This window comes from Ascaphus truei, chromosome 5 (genome assembly GCF_040206685.1).
Source record: "Ascaphus truei isolate aAscTru1 chromosome 5, aAscTru1.hap1, whole genome shotgun sequence".
In the NCBI taxonomy this organism is placed as follows: domain Eukaryota; kingdom Metazoa; phylum Chordata; class Amphibia; order Anura; family Ascaphidae; genus Ascaphus; species Ascaphus truei.
This window is the reverse complement of record NC_134487.1, coordinates 298,764,391-298,787,087: the sequence shown is the minus strand read 5'-3', so window position 1 is coordinate 298,787,087 and position 22,697 is coordinate 298,764,391. Positions and strand designations below refer to the sequence as shown.

General features: G+C 44.7%; 1 protein-coding gene across 3 annotated transcripts in view; it reads left to right on the top strand.

The window, feature by feature from the left end:
* The window catches only part of RASSF8 (Ras association domain family member 8), a 102,546-nt gene that overhangs the window by 79,719 nt on the left and 130 nt on the right, over nt 1-22,697 (top strand). For all 3 annotated transcript variants that reach the window (XM_075602854.1, XM_075602855.1, XM_075602856.1), the window contains exons 2-5: nt 2,825-3,027; nt 11,998-12,887; nt 14,001-14,139; nt 16,256-22,697. The exon at nt 16,256-22,697 is cut by the window's right edge and continues 130 nt beyond it. In XM_075602854.1, coding sequence (XP_075458969.1) covers nt 2,925-3,027; nt 11,998-12,887; nt 14,001-14,139; nt 16,256-16,377 — 1,254 coding nt within the window. In that variant the 5' untranslated portion in view covers nt 2,825-2,924 and the 3' untranslated portion in view covers nt 16,378-22,697. The remainder of the gene's footprint in view (nt 1-2,824; nt 3,028-11,997; nt 12,888-14,000; nt 14,140-16,255) is intronic.

The following is a 22,697-nucleotide window of genomic DNA, read 5'->3' as shown; positions in this document are numbered from 1 at the left end:
AGCGGCTTCAGCAGGGGATCGCGCACGCTTCCACAGGCGTGCGGAGGCGTAGCACTTAAATGTTTGTTTTAGTTTTGGCGCTCACGGGAGCGCACTGCCGGTCACGTGAGCAGTTTGCCCAATGAGGGCGTACCAGCTCCGTGACGTCACTGGCCCGCCGCCCCCGGACGGCGCGCGAACTAAGGCCAGGGAAAGCACCAGCTTTCCCTCAGCCTCCGCGCGCCTCCGCACGGCTGGAGTCACCATGGACTCAGCCTTATCCTATATTTGAATTTACAGTATTTTGATCCACTAGTGCATCTTATAAATATGTTACCTCTATTGTGTACACTTATCAGTATTCATTTCCCCCATTCTAGGAAATGCCCACATCCTTGTGTCTGAATCATTACGTTCCACAGCTGTGTTTGATGTGGATAAAATACACGTAGCAAAAATCCATGATCTTGCATCAGGCGGGGGGCAACTTCAGTTCTCAAGGGCTTCCAACAGATCAAGTTTTCAGGATATCGCTGCTTCAGCACAGGTGGTGCAATCCGTGGTTCAGTTGAAGACTGCACCACCCCTGCTGAAGCAGGGATATCCTGAAAACCTGCCCTGTTGGTGGCCCTTGAGAACTGGAGTTGACCCCTGGCTTAGATTGTCACACAAGACACATTGGTAATGAGAACCTTTTACATCGGCGATTAGTCCGTGGAATGCAGCGCTGTAATTTGCATGCGTATCCGTACTGCGGGTTTAAGGCATGTTGGGTAAGGCAGTGCAGTGCGTAGGCAGACTTTGTAAAGAGGAGTTTGGCAGTGGAACTGAAAACCAATTTGTGCTGTCAGTCAGGCTCATGATACGTCTTGTGTTGTCACACAGAGTGATGCTTGTTTTGTCCCAGAAAATCAGCATGTGGCAGACTCATCATGATTTAAGTTAATTAATAAAACGCTTCATAAGTGGAAGTCTTGGAAATCCAAGGTTTTACATTTAGGTTCTCTGAGCTGCTTGGGAAAGGGATTCTGTATTGTCTTTATGCACTATCCTATTTTAGCATCCGTTTCTACTAAATAATATGAAAATGATAAGAATTATTTTACTGCATAGAACTCCTTATACTTCAAGCTTATTTCTGTTTTGAAGGACTTGGTGTACAGAAAATATATTGAATTATAACAGATATAAACATTGATGGAATACAGGCAGCAGCACATGTTACACCCGTAACGGATGTTCCTGATGCTGCTGATATCGGCGCTTTCGCTGATCTGCATGTTACTCCTTTTATTACACTTTATTCATGCTGGTAGTGAGTCTGGATACACTATTGGGCCATTTTCTAAGGGAAGTACTATGGTGATCTAGAACCTGTGGAAACGAGCCTGTAGATGGGGGTGAGGGATGCCCCGAAACGTTGCCCCCCTTATTTCTATTTTGGGGGGGGGGGAATTCTCTTTTCCACGTCCCAGTTTTTCTGTGATATGTCATTATATTGCCGTCTTAACCCACCCTTGGGTCACCCCACTCTGTTACCAGCATCTTATGTTTTTGGAGCTCAAGATGAGTATAATTCCAGTTTTTTTTTTTTTTTCTTTACCTCATTGTTCGTGTTTCTGATCCGAGCGCCTCTATTATGTGTTTTGAGGCGTCCGTTTCTGTTTTATGTGAATTTTGAGTATATTCTTTTTTTTGCATCTGACTAGTCTTTATATCATTGCGTGCGAGTTGCTACTTTTCCGCCTTCCATTTGTGGAATCCTACTCTTTTATATATTTTTCTATAGCTCTGCTAGTGGGCGCAATATTGGAAGGGTTCGTCACTCAGAAGTGCAAAAATCACTGTTTTAAAGGAATATAACCTAGTGATGTAACCTCGTGTTAGGCAGCTGTCATAGCACTGTATTGTATATGTTGTGAGGTCGGTTTCACAGCATATTGGTGGATACAGAATGAGACGATGACTTGCCTTACTCACTGGGACATTGAGCTGCTAATGGCAGATTACAACAGTTTATTCCACTACAAAGATATGTTTCATTTATTGAATGAACAACTATATTCAGATACAATGTCTACTTTATCAGCTTGTGTTATGGAACGAATTAAAGTATGCTGGAAAATAATTTCCCTATGCAGTTAATTACCGATTTGTGAAATATTTCCTTAGTTATCTTTTAAAAGAGTCATAACTCTCCAACAGCATAAAAACTCTCCAGCAGGTCCCCACGGTAAATAACAGCATTATATTGGTTTTGTGCCTATGAAAGTTGAAGCAAAATTTGAATTCATTTTAAAAAAAAATTTTTTAACCAGATTGGAACAAGGGTGTTCTTTGGCAATGATTTAGGCTCTGATTTTGGCTATGGTGACCCCCTGACTCCCGAGATACTGTAGGCTTATGCTAGTGAACTTACTGGTTGGGGGGGAGGGGCGTTTTAGGGGGGTTTAAACATGGCAAAGACGGTCATCCAAAAGGAAGCCTCGACATCACTGCTGTTTCGGCTTTCTATTGGCCAGTTCTTTGGTGGCCATTTTGTTTTTCCAGGAAGTGCGGAGGAATCTTGCAGCTGGGATTGCTGCTTTATTATATGTACACATGAATAGTTGGGTCGTTTTCGCCCAGGTTTGTTTACACCTTCAGTGGCAGAGGGATCTCAATGCCCCCTTTCCTTCCCTCCAATCACTTGCTAGTTGCTAAAACGGATTCCCTTCGCATATGGTAACTTCCCCCCCCAATTCCCTTATTACAGAAAGAGAGATCCATGCAATGAGACGGCATGTGAATGCGGACGCATCATTTTAATAAACCATATTGACAGGTGTTCGTTCTTCCTTTTCAGCTGCGGTTTGATACCTGTTGTGCTGTCTGGCGTGGAGCGCTGAAGATGACCTGACGCAGGGAGACTGCAATGTGAACGAATCGCCCCTCTCTTAGGCAACATGGAACTCAAAGTATGGGTAGACGGAGCCCAGAGAATTGTGTGCGGAGTGACAGAAGTGACCACATGCCAGGAAGTTGTGATTGCCCTTGCACAAGCTATAGGTATGTGTGACACACATTGAATTATTTTTAAATAGTGTGGTCTATATTGGGGGTTTTCTCCCAGAAAGATCAGGGCAGTAAAGCTACTCGGTGCTCTTCTTATTCAATCCTCTTTTGTGTGCTGAAAAATCAATGGTGGCCGCTCCTGTCGTCCAATAGGAAGCTGCCATGTCATGCGCTGTTGACATTGCAGATTTGTGTTGGCCTGTGTGAGTGTGGCTTGGGTGGCAGCCATATTGATCTCAGAAGCAATGTCACATAAAACGGTAACCGCTCAGCTCAGTTCACCCCTTGCTTTGAATCTGTAAATAATTTTTTTTTTTAATTAAAAATTCCCTTTTTAACAAATCCAAATTCACGAAGACGAAGAGTTGGTTCCAGCACTCCGTATAATCAATTCGATGATCTGATTCCTTTTTGTATTCCATGCCCCAGCATTACGTGTGTGATAATTCAGCTGTATATGTACTGTATGCATATCTTTATTCATATGTATATATATATATATATATATACATATGTGACATAATATAACACAAGGGAATAAGCACTTCAAACATAAGTTACAATAGGCGAAAAAGGAGTTCCTGCCCCGAAGAGCTTATCATTTAAATGGCAAGTATGGAGAACTTACAGAGATGGCAGGAGGGTATTCTGGTAAATGTGTGCAAGAGGCCACGGTCAGTGCTTATGAGAGAGATGTGTAGTACCAGCCAGTGGAGCTACCCGTATGCTTCATTGCAGTGAATGAGACAGGGGCAGTGAATGAGACAGGTTTTTAGGCGGGAGAGGGCTTTAGATACAGAAGGGGGTAGACAGAAGACATCCTTGAGCAGAACGCAAGAGTCTGGCAGGTGTATAGCTAGTAATTAGGGCTGAGATGTTAGGAGGGGCTGAAGATTGTATAGCCTTAAAAGAGAAGAAGAGAATTGTTTTAAGTAGTACAGGATTTAATAGTTAGCCAGGAGAGGGATTTCAGCAGGGGAGACGTTGAGACAGATTTAGGAAATAGTAGAGTGATTCTGGCAGCAGCGTTTAGGATAGAGATTGTAGGGGAGACAGGTGAGAGGCAGGAAGGCCGGACAGCAGGAGTTTACAATAGTCGAGACGGGAGAGAACGAGGCCCTGAGTCAGAGTTTTAGCAGTAGAGGGACAGAGGAGCGTATCTTTGCAATGTTTTGGAGGGGAAAGCGACAGGTTTTAGCTTGTGAGAGTCAAGTGTGCTTGTTATAGTGGGTGTATGATGGTACTGCCAAAAGAGGTGTGTGTGTGTGTGTGTGTGTGTGTGTGTGTGTGTGTGTGTGTGTGTGTGTGTGTGTACACAGAGCGCAAGAGGGAACTACATTCCTAAAATATATTTTGCTGCATCTTTTTATAGGAGTTGTTTTCAATATTTGATGGTATTTTAGGTTGTTAGATTTAGTGTTGCATTGGTTTACAGAAACGAGCCAGACATTTCCAAACCTTAAAACCCATCTGTGAATCTGCAGAGAGAAGCATTATTCCCCGGGGGGCTCGTTGCTTTGAGGTTCAATCCTGCGGTGTGAAATAGGATGCCCTGAATTGAAGACCACTCTTGGCTCCTGTGACCTTGGGCTTATTGGTCATTTTGTGCAAATCCAGCAAGTTAAGGGGTTAAAAAACAAATAACTAGGATCAAAGCCAGCACCGTGAATCCTGAGTCGTGTTAGTTCAAAATGTAATTCAGTATTTTGTCTGGTAAATTGTTATTAGAGGAATGCAACCCAGTGGCATAACAAACAGATGGTATCCACATTTTCTGCATGAAGCTTTGTAGTTAACCAGATGTGCAAGAGAAGTTATTCTCTAATGTTTCTTTCCAAAGCCTAAAAAGTATATTTTAGGATCCAAAGGAAAGCAGGAATTTTTACGTCCAAGACACCTGCTTTCTTGAACCTGTGCTGTCTGTTTTATTTGACTTATTCATTCCCTGTGGAACACAGTAAGAGACACTTTTTGCCTGAATATGGAATATATGATTCGTCTACCACTGTTCATTATCATTACAAAGGACACTGCAGCCGCTTGGAACCTTTTCCATTTTAAATCCAGGGCCCCAAATTACTACAGAGGTCACTGAAGCAACCTGTGTGACATTACTACAACGTGGACCTTCTTAAAAGGAGCCGCTCCACTTGTTTTTTTTTTTTTACGCCCCTTTTTCTTACAGGATGGGAACCGGGTTTTTTTTTTTACCGGTGAAGTCAAGACTCGTGCAGGGGAAACAAAATGGCTACAACATCTCAGGCCAATAGGAGGCTGTAACATCATCGTTTGTGGCTTCCTGTTGGATGGCCATTTAAATCCCCTTTAAAAACCCAGAAGTAATACCGGTAACTTCACCAGGATGTATCTCGGGAAGCGGAGGGTTCCCGGAGCGGTTCAGCTCGGGAGTAACCCCCGGCACTGATCCTGTAGAATAAAGTGGTTTGTTATGGGGGATTGCACCTTTACCATGTGCGATTAGTTACGTAGTTATCCTTTCTATATAGCTCATACTGAACAAGATAATCTACATTCATTAAAGCAGCCGGCTTTTGGGGGGCAATTTATCTTAATTATTTGAACTGGGGGTCCCTCGGAGACCATCCACGGTCTCCCGACCTGCGGGAAACTCAGATCTGGACTATAAGCGGTTTTGTCTGCCAGGCAAGAACATCGTGGACAGAAAATACGTTGCACACCCTACATTAGAACACAAACACTAAGAAAAGGATTACAGCACCATATGGTCTCTTAATCTGGTGTCACTTCTCTAATGACCTTGTGCTCCCTTGATGGAGGCGAACTCCCCCAAGGTTAGTGGGGAATGTTAAAGGTGCAAGTTATCTAAATAGAATATTATACCGTGGCTTTAAATGACCAAAATCAAGGTTTGTTTAGAAAGTCAGCGACGTTTGATGAAGCCTTTTCCAGCTCGCTATGAACCTTCCGATGTTTGTTTGCTGAGGCTGGAGTAGTAATGTGAGGGACACTGAGCACAATGTGAACAATAGAGATTGATCAGCGTTCAACCTTTTATGTTTGGTTTTGTGCTGAAAAGCTTTCACGTTCTGTCACAGTCAGTAGGATTGAGAGAGAGTATTTGCATAACGTGTTACAACATAACAATAAAGTGTTAGCAGCATCAAGTAACTGCAAAAAAAAAAACCATCCGGTGTTGAAGGATGCTGTCTGGGAGCATAAAGAGCTAGATCTCCCATTTCTTATCCGTCACTATTGGTGTCTGCATTGGGTTACCTTCGTGCTACACTGCGCATCACGTTCACCTAGTTTACTTACCGGGAACCGTTTTGGTTGAAAAACACAAAAACCTATTTGATAACAGTAGACAGTAGAAGTCTTGTTACAATCACCAAAACAGGGGGTTCCTATACATAAAGTGTAAGCGGAATAATTTTTAGAAACGCAAAAGAAAAGAAGGAGCCCGCTCCCGTAGTGTGACCCGGGTTTAATGAAATGTATCGGAACATATGACTTTAAAATCAAAAATAGGTGTGATTGGTACGAACAATAATGTATCAAACTGGGATCCATAAATAGTAGAAAAACACCATAAAAAGACCAGTGTCATTCAATAGAATAACTAAGGCCTCGGCCAGGGTCCCTGCTTGCTCGCTGAGGCGCGCCGAGGCTCAGGGAAAGCAGGTGCTTTCCCTGGCCTTGCGGTTGCTTACCGCACGTGCTGTCAGGGGGCGGGCCAGTGACGTCACGGAGCTGGTTCGCCCTCATTGGGCGAACCGCTCACGTGACCGGCCTGTTGCGCTGGCAAGCGGAGGAATTTTAAATTCCCCTAAGACCTGCGCTTCCGCAAGCGCAGGTGAGCCCCTACTAAAGCCACTCTAATTGCGGCTGTAGGGGCTCAGTGCTGAGCAGGAGCGCGCGTCAGCAAGCAAGGAACATGGCCGAGGCCTTAGAAAGAATAAGAAGGATAACCGATAACCATTCGGTAGACGTCAGAAAATTCAGCACGGTGTCACTGTGTCTGCCTTGCTGTGGGGTGATGTCTGTAGGGGGGGCTTTCGGTTTCTTCTGGGTTCCATATAGCCGGAACTCCGGCATGGTTTTGGTAGGGTTCTCTGCCTTGTAAAGTTCCAACCACCTTACGCTAGACAGCAGATGTGCTGAATATGCTTCAAAATAGCCCAACGCATTTTGGCGCTTCATCAGGGGCTGCCCATAAATGTTCAGATGGGTCTTTCATAGGGAATTGTATAATGATATAATCAATCATATAGTTGCTCATTGGATAATTCAAAATAGCACCAAAAAAGAAATTTGTCATACAAAATGACATATACATACAGTACGTGATCTCTTATATATGTGTGTATGTGTGTGTGTGTTTATATATAATTTCATTACATACATTATTTAAATAATTTTTAGCTCAGTTTCTGACTTTCCCTATTATATTGCTATCGCCTGTAAGCATGTCCCGTTTTAGTCTTCCTGAAATCCAATTTTAGGATATCACCACAACATTTGAGGAGTCTTTTGAACACAGGTCTATTTTAATCCTGAAAGCACAAGTAACAGTATCCATGAGTATATCACTTGTTGCTATAATACAAAGAGTTACAACTGACCAATGAATATTATCACCTTCCATGAGTACAATTGTACAATATTTGTTCCCAAAAAACACCTGCTATTATATACACTACTTTTGGCCAAGGTATCCCCTATTTTTGCCTCTTGAATATCACTCGTGGCTATGTATCTAAACCTTTGCAGGTGCACAATTTTAACAAAAGCTGCATTATGGGGGAAAACCCCCATTGAGAATGATAGGATCTGTTCTACATTTTGGTGCTGATCATTTCCCCAGTTTTTCACTCATTTTGCACCAGGAAGCTTTGATCTATAACACACTGAACACTGCATCTTCCAGACGCCAGCCTCCTGCTCTCCAGATGAAAGCACTGCACAACTGCTGGTCAATAGTCCTAGAATCGTTATTATTGCCTGATATGAGCCAGCATGAGAGTATATTTCATGGCAGTGTGTTGTACAAATGCTTCACTAACAGCCACATAGAAACTAACTAGCTACATTTAGATGAATTACAGTTTTTCACATTCTTTGACCTTATTCACCAAATTAACTTTGCCCAACTTAACGAATTGCAGGTTTTACAGGCGGGTCCCTATTTTATTATGCAATTCCCAAAGTGTATTTATTGTGCAAGAGAATATTTTTTAGGTTTGAATCCCTAGCCACGGGGCATATTTCTCCTTTTCTCTTTTTTTACCACAATTTCCTGTGGAAAATAATTGGATGACCGCGTTTCCTTTAAATAGGAATGTTCCGCTTCAGCGTAGGCTCATCCCACAGAGCCGTGGCTGTCTCCTTTTCAAGAACGGCACACCTAGCAACTTTCGGATTACTATAATGCAGGGGGGTGGCCAACCCCGGTCCTTAAGGGCCACCATCAGGTGAGGTTTTCAGGATGTCCCTGCTTCAGCACAGGTGGCTACTGATTGAACCACCTGTGCTGAAGCAGGGATATCCTGAAAACTTCACGTGGAGGCCCTTCCGCACTGGAGTTGGCCACCCCCTGCTCTAATGCAATGAAGGACGTTATTTTACTGCAGCTGTTATTCCGCAGGTCAGTTGTGGGCAGTTTCTTCTGCTGGTCAGAAATGAATGTTGCAAAGTTTCCCAATACTTTTCCTCGATGACTCTTGCTCGCTAAAATCACTTGGGAAATGTTGCTTGTAGAATGGGTCTTGATGGCGTAATGTGAACCAGTGGTTTCCAATCCATTTCTCCGGGGCGTCCGGCCACTCCAGATATCTGCGGCAACAACCGGACATTCTATCCATGTCCTAATGAGGTGGATTCACCGGTGAGCAAGTGCACGGATCGTCTTCAAAACCGGTTGTGACGGGTAGTCCCTGAGGAGATGCTAGAAACCACTAATTTATCTGTTGGAGTGCTGAATGACCAGCTGCACCCAAGTGCCACGGTCTTCTAGCACTCAGCCACGTAATCGCTTGGTGTAGCGATCACGTGGTACCAGGCAGGCCCACAGGACGTGATCGGAAGTGGAGGATACTCCGCTTCTGTTACCATTACAGTACGTTCTTGGCGAACATGATTTTCCCCCTCTATAAAACAAGCTTTTAATACGTGACATACTCAGTATGTGATGGGGCCCCAAGCGTGCGGAGCCATTATAACATCTTGGGGAACTTAAATGGTTAAAGAATTATTTACCCAAACAAATTATAATACTTCATGTGGTGCACATTTTCCAATGGCCTCAAATCTGCCTAAACCAAAGGCCCGAAACCACTCCTGCCAATATCACCGTGGTAACCTCCAGAGCCAACTCTTCAGCAAAGGGAGAATGGTTGACCTCCTTAACCCCCTTTGTTTCTATGAACTGGTGGTTTTAATTCCCCCACCGCACTCGGGCTGATTTCAACATTTTGCAGTAAGACGCCCCCCTGGCAACAAAGAGAGTTGGGACCCAGGGGGGCAAGAAGTTTGAGGCCCTGTGTGCCCACCACTTCAGAGGCTTTTGTAACTTTGTCAGGGGTCAAGTGTTAAAGGCCAGGGGTGTCCCCTTGGTGTCAATGACTGAGCCACCTGTGCTGAAGCAGGGATATTCTGAAAACCTGACCTGTTGGTGCCCCTTGAGGACCACCGGAGTTGGCCACCCCTGCTCAAAAACCTTTTGCTATTTAACAGACATTTGAATTTACTGCAGTCGTTCATTGTAATCTATTATTGACAGGAATCTGAGAAGGGCACTGAACTCACAAACATAGAATTGGAATGGTTTTCATTAAAATTCTCATAAATGTCGCAGGTACATTGATTGGGACTGCAGTATGTGTTTGTAGCGTTGTATTCATTGAAATTGCACTGCTGCAGCATCTGGTTAATTTGTCGTTCATTAGATGGCCTGGATTACTGTAACATATTGCAACCAGGCTTCCCTGCCTCAGAACTTTCTCCTTTGCAACCTATCCAATATTCTAGAATAATTTAACTTTCTACCAAAACTCTGCTCATCTCCTCCTTACATCCCTCTCCTGGCTTCCCATCAACCGACTCTGGGAAAATGCGGCGCTGTGGGAGGGGACTGCCGTGAGGGCGCTGCGGGTAGTGAATTCCTTTCAGTGGGACTGCCTGCAGCGTCCATCCTCCTCGGGCCTCGAATGCGCAGTGCTGAAAACAGTAGGGATTGCTACCTAGACACATTCCGACAACACTTTCTCCGCAAACCCCCCTTTGAGACTCATACCCTAGTGATCCCTGCTTGCTGGCATCCCTGGAAAGGCAAAAACACAGAAAATCTTTATTGTCGCATAATTCCATTTGATGCATAAACAGTTACTGGGCTCAAGAGCTGACACTCTTGAACCCCAACACACGGATCAGGGGGTAACCAAACGGGCTTAAACCTTTATTTGATAGCCTGGTTACCCCCCTACCGTCACAGGCTTGAGGACTGGTGTTGAGCACCTCGGCCCGAAACTCCTGGCTATTTTTATTTCTCTTAAAGTTGCTGACCCTCAGAGCTGCCCCAATGTAATTTTATAGTATATTGTATTATTGAAGTGACATTTATTTGCTGGCACCTACAGAGTTTTGGTGGGGAAAAATGTCATTCGTTATAACAAAAATGTGTGACGGATGTGAGGTCATGACGCAGAAATGGTTGCGGGCCTTGGCGCATGCGCAGAAGGGTCCTCGGGCCAGCGCGCATGCACATACCTGAGCATTCCCGGGACGCATGGAGGTTGAAGGCAGCGCATGCGCAGAAGGGGAGGTAGAAGCCGATATTGTCCCACGCATGCGCAGAAGTCACCAGCTTGGCACACATGTGTTTGTGTGTGTATATATATATATTACATATATATATATATATATATATATATATATATATATATATGTGTGTGTGTGTGTGTTTGTGTGTTTGTGTGTGTGTGTGTGTGTGTGTATAATGTGTGTATATATATTTATAACGTTGTGGGACTGGGGTTTGAGCTATGTCTAATCAAAAAAAAAATTTTTAATTAGGGCATTCACAAAAGTGTCTGCAAAAAGATTTTTAAGCAAGCAGGTTGGCTAAATAGAAGTAATAATTCTCTTACAGGCGCTGCCATCGGTGCCGCTGGACCATGTGGGCTGCCCTGATAAATGAAAGGCAGTTGACTGCAATGGTCTTAAATATAGAGAACTGGTTCATTTTTAGTCAATTATTGTTTTTTTTTAATATATATATATATATATGATTGACACTGAAAGGGTTAAATAATAATTTTATTTGTTAGATTTTCATTCTTTTAAATAGCAGGTCTTGTTCTGCACCAGTGAATGACTTGCCTATTAAGCCCGTTCTCCCCCCCCCCCCCCCCCCACCCGTTAGGGAGGCTAGGAGAGCTTTTTGCGGGTACAGTAAGTGGCGTCGCTATACAGGAGGGGGCCGCTGCAGAAAAGGTCAGGCCAAGGCGCACGTGTAAAGTGCCCGCGACCGGGGACAGGTGACGTTGCCGTCGCCGCTAGCAAAAGTTCTATTTCGCTTTGTGGTGGCGGCACGCGGGATTCCGGGGCATTTGATTTGTTCAGATCCGTCACATGAGGCGACAGCCCTTGAAAAATCAAATATTCCCAGCTTCCAAAGTCCGCTCCGTCGCATTGTCACCGTCGCGCTTACTATAAGCGGCGGCGGCAGTGTATTTGTTTCTGGGCGGCGTCGCATCGCCGCCCCCCGTTGCGGGCACTGTACGCACGGGCCTTACACACATTGCACCCATTTCTGTTTCGGTTGAATTGCTGCATGCGTTGGTCAGGTCTTTACAAATAATCAAACAGCTCCACCTGCTGACCGTTTTATCATACTGCACTCTCCTCGCTCGTTCAGGCTCCTCCGGCCTGCGCTGCTCCTCATACTCCAGCCACTGGTAACAATCTGTTTGTCTTTATTGCTAGGCCGCACTGGAAGATACACATTGATAGAAAAATGGAGAGACACCGAGAGACACTTAGCACCTCATGAAAATCCGATCATTTCTTTAAACAAGTGGGGACAGTATGCCTGTGACGTGCAGCTTATATTGAGACGCACGGGGCCATCGATCAGCGAGAGGCCCACCTCCGACAGTGGCGCCCATATCCCTGAGAGAACTTTGTACCGGCAAAGTCTGCCCCCGCTGGCCAAGTTAAGGCCGCAAAACGACAAATCGATTAAAAGGAGAGAGCCAAAAAGGAAGTCGTTGACTTTCACCGGAGGGGCCAAGGGGCTTATGGATATTTTTGGTAAAGGTAAGGAGTCGGAGTTTAAGCAGAAAGTGCTTAACAACTGTAAAACCACAGCTGAAGAATTAAAGAAGTTGATCCACCTCCAGAATGAGAAGCTCCTGTCTATCGAGAAACAGCTGGACTCAAACGAAGCTGAAATGAGATATTGGGAGCAGAAGCACAAATCCAACCTGGAAGAGGATATCGTGAGATTGGAGCAAAAGATCAAAAGGAACGAGGTGGAAATCGAGGAAGAGGAGTTTTGGGAAAATGAGCTGCAGATTGAGCTGGAAAATGAGAAGCAGCTGAAGGAACAGCTCCAGGAGTTGACCCAAAGGATCTTCCAGTGTGAGAAGCAATTAAAAGACTACCTGAAGCAAATCCATAGCATAGAAAGCGGCATTGAGGCGGAAAAACTGCAGATGGAAGTTCAGGAGTCCCAAATAAACGAAGAAGTGGTAAGGGGACAGATTGGAAAGATTAAAGGGCAAGTGGATGTCCAAGGGCAGGAGAGTCTACGGCTTGAAAACGGCTCCAGGGCAGTGGAAAGAACTCTGGGACAGGCGGCTAAACGGTTAATGGTAAGTTGGGTCTAGTAAGCAGGGGTTAATATGGAAGGTGAATGAAGAGATGTTGTAGATTACAATGGATGCATGGAGGCTAAAACTTGGTGTGCATGGGGGTGCTACAGCCCCCCCTTCCCCAGGGGTTTATACATTTGTACATGATGGTACTGTATGCATGCCAGGGATTTACTATGTACAGCACCTCTCACCCCAAAACTTCCCCCGCTCCTAAAGGAAGAATTTTAGATCATTCCATTCACATACATCAAGGTCCCCAAACTCACTGCAACACACAATGAACCAGTGCAGCTCTCAATGCACATAATACAGGGATAACAAAACAATGAAGACGTAGAAAGACCGTGTCTACATATAAACACAGCGCTGGCAGAAGATAGCAAATGATAGTCCACCAATAACTCGCCACTATTATCCACTATTATCCATGCAGAAATCGATCTGCTCGAATCCCATTGGTTTAGCAGAGCAATGCTCTGCATCGGACACTGCCTGAGATTGGGGGACTTCTTTAGCTCCCGATTAGGGATGTTTTATGGAGTAAGTGTGTCATGTTGCTGCTGTAAGCATTACTTTGAAATGAACAATGATGTCTGAGTTTTTTGGGGGGGGGGGGGCGGGGGGATGGGAAACCCTACATGCATTAAACGGTGGGTGCATTTTTAATTTTTAAAGTATACCTAAATTAACGTATGGCAAAGATGCGTTATGTTGAACATGTAAGCACATAGCAAGTCCAGAATTTCACAAATTGTTATTAAATAACATGCTTTTCTTTTAGGGAGCTGCATTTTTTAATTTCTATTCCATTATTAGTAGAGGGTGCTGTATTATGAATTATATTTTTATTTGCCTAAACACCTGCTTATCGCCTCCAATATTAGTCTTTGGCAGGGGTGGCCAACTCCAGTGCTCAAGGCCCACCAACAGGTCAGATTTTAAGGTGCAGTCCTTGACTGAGCCACATGTACTGAAGCAGGGATATCCTGAAAACCTGACCTGTAGGTGGGCCTTGAGCCTGGAGTTGCCCACCCCTGGTCAACAGTATATTAGTGGCACAATCTAGTCCATGCTGTATTAAAAAGGAGGAACCCCTCTCCCTTTTCATAGGATCGAGAGCAAGAACTGGAGCAGCTTACTAAGGAGTTAAGACAAGTGAATCTTCAACAGTTTATCCAGCAGACAGGAACCAAGGTTACAGTACTACCAGCAGAGCCAAGTGATGCAGAATTCCCCCAGCCAGTGAAAGGTACTGTATATTGCTCAGAACATCACACGTTCTGAGGGAGCTGGACCGATAATACTTAAAGAAGCGATATCTCGCAAAAACTTTTTCAGTGACGTCAGCCACAAAAAAGGGCGACTTCGCTTTTGATTGTCTTATTTTATTAAATATTTGTGCCCCGGGATACCAAGAATAGACATAGCACTTGGGGGCCGTTTTTGTAGAACTTGATGTCAAATGCATTAAAAACTACAGCATGGACAGCACTTGCCTCTTCTGATTCCAACCTGGTGGTGGCGACGGGTGGGTACGGGGGTTCAAGGTTCTGAAGATCACCACCAAACTCCACATGAATATGTAGAGAACAGAGAAGTATTTTTCAAGTTGGACAGGCTCTCAATACGTACTGAAAGGTAAACTTGCATGGTCCTTGAGGCCTCTTTTAATAGTTCTCCATCTCTGTAAGCCTGAGCCTGACTTTTCCCTCTCGGTAAGCCTGACAGGGGTGAAGACCCTGAAACGTCACTCGTTTTTCGCAGAAAGGTGTTCCGTCTTTTTGTTTCTGTAAATCAGCGGTGTCAAAACTTTGCTTTTTTATTAATCTGACTCACAGCTAAAAAAAATAATCTGTCAAGTGCCACATGTATAAACATGGAATCTACATTGCTTGCACACACGCACACACTCTTTCCTCCCCATCCTCTCTCCTCCCTCCCCCATTCCCTCTCCTCCCTCTCCCCCATTCCTCTCCTCCATCTCCCCCATTCTCTCCTCCCTTTCCCCATCCTCTCTCTCCTCCCTTTCCCCATCCTCTCCCTCCCTTTCCGCCATCCTCTTTCTCCTCCCTCTCCCCCATCCTCCGCGGTGTAATTTACGCTGCGTTGCCATGGTCACGCGTCCTGAAGCCGGCTGAATCCCGGTAAGTAGAGGTTGCAGAGGCCCCGCGCGGTCCCCCGATATTTAATTTAAATGCCTTAAGGAAGATCGCGGGACCTCTGCAACCGCCCCCGCCAAAAAAATCTTGCGCCCCCAAGTTTGCGCACCACTGCCTGCCATATACAAATATACATTTATATTCAACATTTACAAAATCTAAATATACAACATATACATATACATAATGAATGGGACACACCCCAGCACACGCGCGCACCCCAGCACACGCGCGCACCCCAGCACACGCGCGCACCCCAGCACACGCGCGCACCCCAGCACACGCGCACACGCGCGCACCCCAGCACACGCGCGCACCCCAGCACACGCGCGCACCCCAGCACACACACACACCTGCACACTGAGATCCAGGTAAGAGCAGCATGGAGGGCTCCGCAGCGCCATCTGGTGTCCGGTTGCTGCAGTGTTGATGCCCGGCTCTCCTCCTCCCGGCCCAAACCAGGACGTTTTGAGAATGGTCCCAGGGGCCTGATTGAACCAGGTGGCGGGCTGGTTTGGCCGGTGGGCCGTGTTCGGACATCCCTGCAGTAATCTTTGAGGAATTTATGGTGCAAGTGAGAGGAGTTAGTGCAGAATTATATTTGCATGTTGTGTTGATGTATGTATTACTAAATGTGCAGCCTGCCTCACGTCGCGACAGTTTTCTGCGTTGCTTTTCCCTGTCGCCTTAAAGATGGCGGAAGACTTGTTTAGCGCAGAATGTGCCAAATTCTAACCCAGTAGAAACAGACTTCGTAAATATGTTGAGTTTCAGACAGGAAAAAAAATGCACATTTGATGCCGTAACCGCTTAGGTGCATATGAACCTCTTGATACATAGTCCTTAATTTGTTTGTAGTTTCTTTGAGAAAGCTACAAACATGGCTAACGAGGTCAAGTATATCCGGGGACAGGACATCTCATTGCTCAGGAACTGTGGGGTCCCCGGATGTTGAGAAACCATTTAAAGGCAACACTGTACACCCTAAAACAGATTGGCTAGCACCATAGGGGTCTGCTAAAAGGAACTGCAGAGAGTTTTCGAGTATATAATAAAATACAATACTCATATGGTGGGCAAGGGTCCCTTAACATACACAGTGACTCCAGGCTTCTGAGTCCTTTTTAATATAAAAGCATTGTGCATAGAAATGGAAGTAGAACAGATTTGACAACACCCTCTCCTCCTCTTCCTCCTCTTCCTCAGAGCCAGCATTTCAGTCGGGATCATTGAAACGACCTGGATCATCACGGCAGCTCCCAAGCAACCTACGGATTCTTCAGAACGCGCTGTCGTCCGGTTTTAACCCGGAAGGCATCTACGTATAGAGGTCCCTTTGCGTAGAGATGTTCCGTGAGGGTTGCTGGGACATCGTAAGGTTCTTCCTCTCTACGTTTTGCCATCGCTGGACAATGTGGATTCACTTCCTGACCCTACTGCCACTGTACTCAGCCCAGCCTCCGCTACCACGAGCCATATGAACTGCACTGACATTTAGGATCAAAATAGAGACGGGAATGATTGCCGAGCATAAGCAATATGGCATTGCCAACGTATTACTCTAGAGCCAACATTTTTTTATTAATGTTACTGCAAATGCTTTTCAAAAGTATTATTTAACGAGTATGGAAGCAAAGACTGGATAAGCAGGCAAAACATAATGCATGTTATCAGTTTATCCTGAATAGTGCAGGGAGAGGGCAACTCCTGTCCTCAAGGGCCACCACCAGGTCAGGTTTAATGGATATTCCTGCTTCAGCACAGGTGGCTCAGTCTTTGACTGTATCACCTGTGCTGACGCAGGGATATCCTTAAAACCTGACCTGTTGGTGCCCTTGAGGACTGGGGTTGGCCGCCCCTGCACTAGTGTATAAAAGTATTGAGAGCGATATACTTTTTTTTTTTTACATTTCCTTCTGCGTTTTCTAACTCCTACCAGTGACTACAGTTTGTTTTTTGTTATTTTATGTACATGTCCACAATATTTCATTAACTTTTTCTCAATTTTCAGCCATGATAGTGTTAATAAGAAGGTAATTGCCACTTATTTAGGGTTTTGGGTTTATGCTTTTCTTCACAAATGTGTTATACGGGGGCGACCGTGCATAGAAAACGCTTTGTGCGCTTTAAAAGAAAACGCGGCGCCTGCTGCCCGGCGTACAGTATTACTTCCATTTTACATCCGCGTAGGATTTAAAAGTGACTAGTCCGCTGTTAAGTTAGGAAATGAGTCATTTGATCAACAAATGGTCATAGAAAAAAAAATGAGGGCTGTTGTCGGATGAAGTAATCGCTCGATCTGCCGCCATGCGCTAGTCATAATGACGCGCAATGCACAGAGACAGCGCTGCTACACTTGGCAACAAATATCGGACTCGGAATAAAATGATCACACTGACTAATTAGAAGCAGCAACCCCCTTTTTTTATAGAATGTCTTTTTGCACAAGCCGAGACGGGGTCATCTAGCGCTGGACCGCGCTTTTCCTCGTTCTCACCCCAGGCTCCCAAGATATTTACCTTATCGGGGGCCTGTAAAATCAATCATTCCCACGGGATCACCCGCATCAATTATTTTTTTGAAGTAAGAGCACGTCTTCACTTAAGTGGGAACCGCAATACTTTACAGTCGATTTACGGACAAACTAAACTTATACACAATTAATTTTGTTAGGAAAAACCAGAAGGAAGGTCTTGCACCGTGCCCGAAACAGTGGTACAGCCGATATACGCCTGAGTTCCGGAGAGAGTGCCCGCTCACCCAGCGTAAGGGGCAGTGCCCTTGGCACAGAGAGGTGGACCCAGCCAATAGGAAGCTGCCATGTCATTCTCTGATGACATCGCAGGTTCCTTGTGGGCGGTGGGGGTGAGGCGTGGAGGCAGACACATTAATTTCTCAAAAGGGGCCAAAAAGAACAGGCACACAAACAGGAAAATATCTCTGGAACCGAGGGGGGTGATTGGAGCTAAAAATACACGGTTCAGCTCCAGTAGGCCTCAAAGTTACAATCGGTAAACAAAATGTAAAATATAATTGAGTAAAGGGGGAAAGCTGCTGTAACTGTCTGAAGTTCTATAATCTAGCACTCAATACATGAACATATTCCATGTATTGTTCATGAGACTGTTTCAGAAAGATCAAAACCTGTTAAATATTCACAATGTACTTAAACGTAAGGTATTATCTTGGGACTTGTTTTGCCACATAAGGTTTTATCTACCCATTCGATAATCGCGGCGATAGTGACCAACACCCTTTATAGGCTCAAGGGCCGCCTACAGGTCAGGTTTTCAGGATATCCCTGCTTCAGCACACGTGGCTCAGTCAAAGACTGATTGAACAACCTGTGTTGAAGGAGGGATATCCTGAAAACCTGACCTGTTGGTGGCCCTTGCGGACAGGAGTTGCCCGCCCCTGTTTAATAGGATTCCGGGGCCAGTTGGATTCTCCAGCACATACAGTTTGCATAAAAATGATAACTTTTTTGTACCAAATTACAGTGTCTTTTCGCACACACGTTTTTTTTGTATACTTAGATAACGCATGTTCTTTGCTTTAACTACAAAACAATTGTTTTTCTTTCTTCCAGACGGGTATAGCGGTTGTTTTCAGGGTGACAATTTCTAACTCAATTTGTATTGATCATACTAGGCCCCAGTTGCTAACTTATAACCGTTATCATAACAAGTAACACAATGTGCCAAGCAGACCCCACTAACGCCATGCTTTGTGTCAGAGGTTTGCCACATTATTCCTGGCGTGTGTTTTACGGTTAGGGTCACGGATTGCTTCCCACATTAGACCCACTAAAGAAGCCGAAAAAGTTGTATGGTTTATTTTTTCTTCACCCAAACGAATGTTAAACAAAATCATTCATTAAAACTAAAATGCAGTACTTGTGAATTAGAGTTTGCTGTTGGTTACAGGGATTTCTGATTCCTGCTAAACAGGCTGTTCTTCTTCTCTCTCTTTATTACTGTATTTTTTATTTATTTGTTAGCTCGAGTTTCTGTTGTGACCAAGCAATGCACTAAATAGGATAGTACGGGGTGAATATATTTCACGCCTACACGCTTTTAGTGCTGCTCCCGGGTTTGCACATGTAGCATAAACTCCCAGCGAACCTGTACCCCGATGAAATGTAGTTGAGCGGTCTTTCTGCTTTCTTACTAGTGATAATCTTAATTTGAATGATGTATATTACCAATAAAGACACTAAGACGGGTGCGGTTTAACTGCATGTCGGGCAGTGCTGCTCAATGCCAGCCCTGAAGACCCCCAGCAGGTCAGGTTTTAAGGATATCCCTGGTTCAGCACAAGTGGCACACTCATTGAGCCACCTGTGCTGAAGCAGATACTGGTTGAGCAACCTGTGCAGAAGCAAGGATATCCTTACAACCTGACTTGTTGGGGGGGGGGGACCAGCATTGAGCGCTCCTGATATTGGGAATCAAAACGTGCGTCCCATTTGTTTGCTATTTTTATGTTATCTCTGTTTTTCTTGTGGGCTTAAGGACAATCCTCTAAAACAGACGCGCAAACCTTTTAAGTTCTGCCCCCTTCAGACCCCCCCCCTCTTACCTTGCTCCCCGGCATCTCATCTCTGCGGTGTTACTGCAACGCGGCATCGCTAGCAGAAGCAGCGGGAGAGCAGGAGAGAGGCGGTTACAGAGGCCCCGCACACTGCCCCGGCAATCAGTTAAATGTTGTGGGGAAGAGCGTGGGGGGGGGGGGCTCTAAGTGCGGAGATCGGTTCATCGCCCCCTTTAGAAAACATTGCACCCCCCAGTTTGTGCACCCCTGTTCTAATGAAGCAGAAACCACGTTCCAAGAGAAGCATTTTGAGCTGTTCAGCTCCTTCGCTTCTCCTTTCACGCGTATAACTTCTGGGATCATTAGATCTGTTTTCTCTCTTGGGCCACACAAAAAAAGTGCCTTTTTTTTTTTATTAACAAGTTATCTTTGCTCGGTTACATACTTCATTATGAAATCCTATTCCGTCGCCAAACTGGTGAGAAATATTTACAGGGCAAATTAAATATGCCTGCCAATGTGACGCTCGCTGCAAAAGAGGACTCTCTCTGCAGCATTCTCTATTCAAATAAGTGTATAACCCTCTGGCACATTGCATGCCTTTTGGGACACATATTTCTGGCCTCATTTAAATATGAAGACACATTTTAAGACCATCATGCAAAGTGCTGCCCATAGGAATATTTCCATTGCATTGCATCCCCAACATACTTGATCTGCTGGGACTGCAACATTGTATATGCGAGGATCTGTGTGTTGTGCTAGTGTAGCTCAGCTGGTCCTGTGTGAGCCAAGAATATCGTTTATTAAAAAACTGAATTTGGACCGGGGCTTAAGCTCACCGTCCCAAGTGAATTCTTATTTTGTGACAGTGTGTATATCGTGCTTGGAGAATCGGTGGGCAAGTGAACACAAATAAAAGGTTGAGTCTTCTATTTCGCGGAGGTATGTTCCGAGTTGAGGGGGTTGACGCATTATTACTTCTCGCGTGACCATTTTGGGGTGAAAAGGTTTAAATGAATTGCTGACCCGTTGTTCTTAGCGGATGTCTCCGAAAATTCTGGAGACAACTGAACCTGCCCCTTCTACCAAATAAAGTTGCAGCGGCTCTAAAAATATATCGTGCAAGCCGCTAGGATGTAATTTACATGGCATTAGCTGGTTTTGCCCATAGAGTGCCAAGCCCTAGCAAATGTCTAGGTAAGTGTTGCTGCAATTCATACCCCCCAAGGCAATACCACATACCTCAAATGGCCTGAGTAAGTGTCAATACTGCTTCGGATTTGAGTATTTCCCATGTGCATTATCTTTGGGTAACTGAGCCTTAAGTGGCCATGTAAAGAGAACGCTGGTTTTTTAACATTCTTTTTCCAGAAGGCGATGCCTCAGATGTTATATCTTGTACAGTACGAAAGCTACAAAGTGTCAAAGCCACGATGAGCAGGTCCTCCTTTTCTGTTCTGCACTCACATGTACACTATTTGCTACAGTATTTTACTATGTTGAATGAAGTTAATGGCGTGTGTGCCGGGGATGAGTGAAAACATTTATATCCCCCCCCCCCTGTATTTGAGAGGTTAAAAACACTGCAGAAGGTGGCTGCACATTAACCGTTTCACTTCCACTACTTTGTGTCCTTACATACAGTACTCTTTAAAAAAACACTCCCCGGAAGTTCACCCACAGGCGTCATACAGCCTTCTGCAGATTATTCCAACGGCGTGGAACGGGGATCACTGCGCGCACCGCACTGCACACAGGTCGATGTGCTCCTTTACTTTCCCAGACCCAAAAATAAACTTTTGACCCAATGTACGAACACCTTGATATGCTGATATAAGCTGCAAATGCCTTAGAGGCTGTTCCCGGGGTGTTTTTCTATATGTTGTGTACAGAGCGGAATTTTTTTATGCAGCATGTCTTTATTTTGCTATTTTTCTAAACCATGCGCAGTATTTAACATTTTATTTACTACTCCCTAATTTTTAATGAATTCAAAAGTCTTATGCGCTAACATTTTAACGGACAAAAATAAATAAATCGTGTTCCTCGCCCTCTGTCAGTACAGAATGTATCGTACAAGTATTCTGCCTATTTATTCAGTATTGCTGCTTTGAAACTAGAAGGGGCTTATATATTTGTGAACTATTGGCAGATAAATCAGTGCTGGGCTGCTTGATGAATGCTGCGCCCTGCTTTACCCTCTTCCGCAGTCTAGAATTGCTTTGTGCTGCAACCCCTCTGAGAGCCGCATTCACTGAAACATGGTACAGTAGCTGTAAATCACATCCGGGGAGATTCACTGACCTCCAATGCCGGGTATCGCACTGTGCTCCTGCGTTAACAGCGTGATCGTGGTGTGATTACCCCGTATTCCAGGTTTGTAAATCCTGGCCATGGCATTGCTATTTACATCAATGCTGTTATCCTGCACTAAACCAGGGGGGGCTCAACTTGAGTCCTCAAGCCCCCTCTCCTCCCGCCCAACAGGTCAGGTTTTCAGGATATCCGAGCTTCAGCACAGGTGGCTCAGTCTTCGACCACCACCTGTTCTGAAGCGGGGATATCCTGGAAACCTGACCTGTTGGTAGCTCTTGAGGACGGGGGATGAGCGCCCCTGCATTAAACCATTAGAGAGCAGTTAAGTGAATGAGGTCCAATGTTTTTAGTATCAGGACAGCACATTTTTATTTTTACTAAGGTGTGTGAAAAAATAAATCAAAGTACAGTGGGCCAAATACAACATTGTATAAATATTAGCAGGTTTACCTATATTGCGGCTAGAGACATACAATGAACCTGTCTTGTGTTTTGCTTGTTCCATGGCAATAGATGAATGAATCATTCTGAACAGATTATGCCAATAGTAGTGGAAATGCAACTGAAGACCACAAAGTAACAATATAACTGATTTTTAATATTGGTCATGGTAGATTTATTGTTAAAACAACTACCAAGCTTTTGTGTGCTTTCAGATTTTACAAGGATTTATATTGGGCTACTCCAGCTTTTTCGATAGAAATGGCCCAATGCTCGAAAACTGTGAACGCAGATGTAATAAGCTCCGGCTCTGCTTTGCTTCAATGCAAGATGCAATTCTGTATTATATGTAATT